The sequence below is a fragment of the Capsicum annuum genome, unplaced genomic scaffold (assembly GCF_002878395.1).
Source record: "Capsicum annuum cultivar UCD-10X-F1 unplaced genomic scaffold, UCD10Xv1.1 ctg35899, whole genome shotgun sequence".
Taxonomy (NCBI): Eukaryota; Viridiplantae; Streptophyta; class Magnoliopsida; order Solanales; family Solanaceae; genus Capsicum; species Capsicum annuum.
In genome coordinates, this window is record NW_025842845.1 from 1 (window position 1) to 2,616 (window position 2,616).

Sequence of the window (2,616 nt, forward strand, 5' to 3'; positions counted from 1 at the left end):
ACAAAAGTTCTTTGAAAAACTGCGAAGGTACGACCTAAAGTTGAATCCAACTAAATACGCATTTGGAGATCCCGCGGGAAATTTATTGGGATTTATTGTTAGTAGGAGAGGTATAGAGTTGGACCCATCCAAGATAAAAGCAATCCAAGACTTATCACCTCCTAAGACCAAAAAAGACGTAATGAGCTTCTTGGGAAGACTCGATTACATTAGTCGGTTCATAGCTCAGTCCACAATAATTTGTGAACCAATATTCAAGTTGTTGAAGAAAGATGCCGCCACTGGATGGACTGAAGAATGTCAGGAGGCTTTAGACGAAATCAAGAAATATTTGTCTAACCCACCAGTATTGGTTCCACCAGAACCAGGAAAACCGTTGTTGTTATATTTATCCGTTATGGTTAATGCCTTTGGATGTGTGTTAGGGCAGCATGATGATACAGGGAGGAAAGAGCAAGCTATTTACTACTCGAGTAAGAAGTTCACACCGTATAAAGCTAGGTATACATGGTTAAGCGGACCTATTGCGCATTGACCTGGGTTGCGCAAAAGTTAAGGCACTACCTGTCCGCGTATACCACGTACTTAATTTCAAGAATGGATCCACTCAAGTACATCTTTCAGAATCCAATGCCTACTGGAAAATTGGCAAAATGGCAGATTTTATTGTGTGAGTTTGACATTATGTACGTGACACAAAAAGCCATCAAAGGACAAACTTTGGATGATCACCTCGCAGAAAATCCAGTGGATCAAGATTACACGCCGCTCAATACCTATTTTCCTAATGAAGATGTGTTGTTTGCGGGAGAGGACATCTTAGAACCAGATGATAGATAGAGGATGTTCTTCGATGAAGCAACGAACTTCAAAGGAGTCAAAATTATGGCAGTCCTAGTTTTAAAAACAGGTCAACATTACCCAATCTCGGCAAAGATTAGGTTTCCTTGAATGAATAACATGGCAGAATATGAGGCTTGCATTTTCAGGCTTAGGATGACAGTAGACATGGACATTAAAGAGCTATTGGTGATAGGAGATTCAGATTTGTTGATCCATAAGGGGCAAAGAGAATGGACCACCAAGAATGTCAAAATCCTTCCTTATGTGCAATGTGTTAAGGAATTGAGCAAAAGGTTTATGAAGATCGAATTCAAGTATGTCCCTCAAATTCAAAATGAGTTCGTCGATGCCTTGGCGACACTATCTTCAATGATTCAACATCCATATAAGAATTACATCGATCCCATCAAAGTGGAGATGCACAATCAACAAGCCTACTGTTTCCATATAGATGAAGATCCAGATGGAAAGTTGTGGTACTACGACATTAAGAGGTTACTTGGAGCAGGAAGATATCCAGAAGACGCTACTGACAAAAAGAAGAGGACTTTAAGAAGAATGGCCAATCATTTTTTTCTCAATGGGGAAATCCTATATAGGAGGACTCCAAACCTAGGTTTGCTACGATGCGTCGATGCCACGGAGGCCACAAGATTGTTAGAGGAGATACATGAAGGAACTTATGGACCCCACATGAACGGTTTCATACTCGCGAAGAACATTTTGAGAGCTAGATACTTTTGGATGACCATGGAGAGGGATAACATTCGATTCATGTAGAAGTATCACCAATGTCAAGTTCATGGAGACTTTATACAAGTTCCGCCAAATGAACTCAATGTGATGGATTCTCCTTGGCCGTTTGCTGCTTGGGGCATTGATTTTATTGGACCCATAGAGCCTCCTGCGTCCAATAGACACCATTTTATCGTGTTTGCTATTGATTGCTTCACAAAGTGGGTTGAGGCCTCGAAACATAAGGCCGTAACCAAGAAGGTGGTAGCAGATTTTGTTCGCAACAACTTAGTCTGCCGGTTTGGAATTCAAGAATTAATCATAACAGATAATGGATCCAATCTTAATAGTGACCTGATGAGAGAGATTTGCGAAAAGTTTAAGATCTATCATCAAAATTCCACGGCGTATCGACCACAAATGAATGAAGTAGTTGAAGCTGCAAACAAGAATATCAAGAGGATTTTGAGGAAGATAGTGGACAGTAATAGAGAATGGAATGAGAAGTTGTCATATTCTTTACTTAGATATCGTACCACAATCAGAACTTCTACTGGGGCAACTCCCTACATGTTGGTTTATGGGTCGGAAGCAATGATACCTGCAGAAGTGGAGATACCCTCATTAAGAATTATCCCTGAGGTTGGTCTAGATGACACCAAATGGATTCGTAGCCGGATCGAGCAGTTGATGCTTATTGATGAAAAAAAGATTAGACGCAATCTGTCATGGTCAACTCTATCAAAATAGAATAATTAAGGCATTCAACAAGAAGGTCAAGCCTTGATGATTCGCACCAGAACAGTTGGTATTGAAGAAGATATTCCCTCACCAAGATGAAGCCAAAGGGAAATTTGTACCAAACTGGCAAGGTCCTTACATAGTTCACTGAGTACTCTAAGGAGAAGTAGTGATACTTGCAGAAATGGACGACACAGTAAGCACGAAGCCGATCAATTCAGACGCTATCAAGAAGTAATACATTTGAAGACATTAGGAATAGTAGTTATTTCTTTGTACTTTTGCATTTTTCTCCAA

The 2,616-nt window shown here is 40.2% G+C and overlaps 2 protein-coding genes across 2 annotated transcripts; both read left to right on the top strand.

Moving 5' to 3' along the window:
- Window positions 1-960: 960 nt before the first annotated feature.
- LOC124891468 lies at window positions 961-1,623 on the top strand. The gene has a single exon (XM_047403203.1). The coding sequence runs from the start codon at window positions 961-963 to the stop codon at window positions 1,621-1,623; it is 663 nt and encodes a 220-aa protein (XP_047259159.1).
- Window positions 1,624-1,686: 63 nt separating this feature from the next.
- LOC124891469 lies at window positions 1,687-2,328 on the top strand. Its single transcript, XM_047403204.1, has one exon. The coding sequence runs from the start codon at window positions 1,687-1,689 to the stop codon at window positions 2,326-2,328; it is 642 nt and encodes a 213-aa protein (XP_047259160.1).
- Window positions 2,329-2,616: the final 288 nt, after the last annotated feature.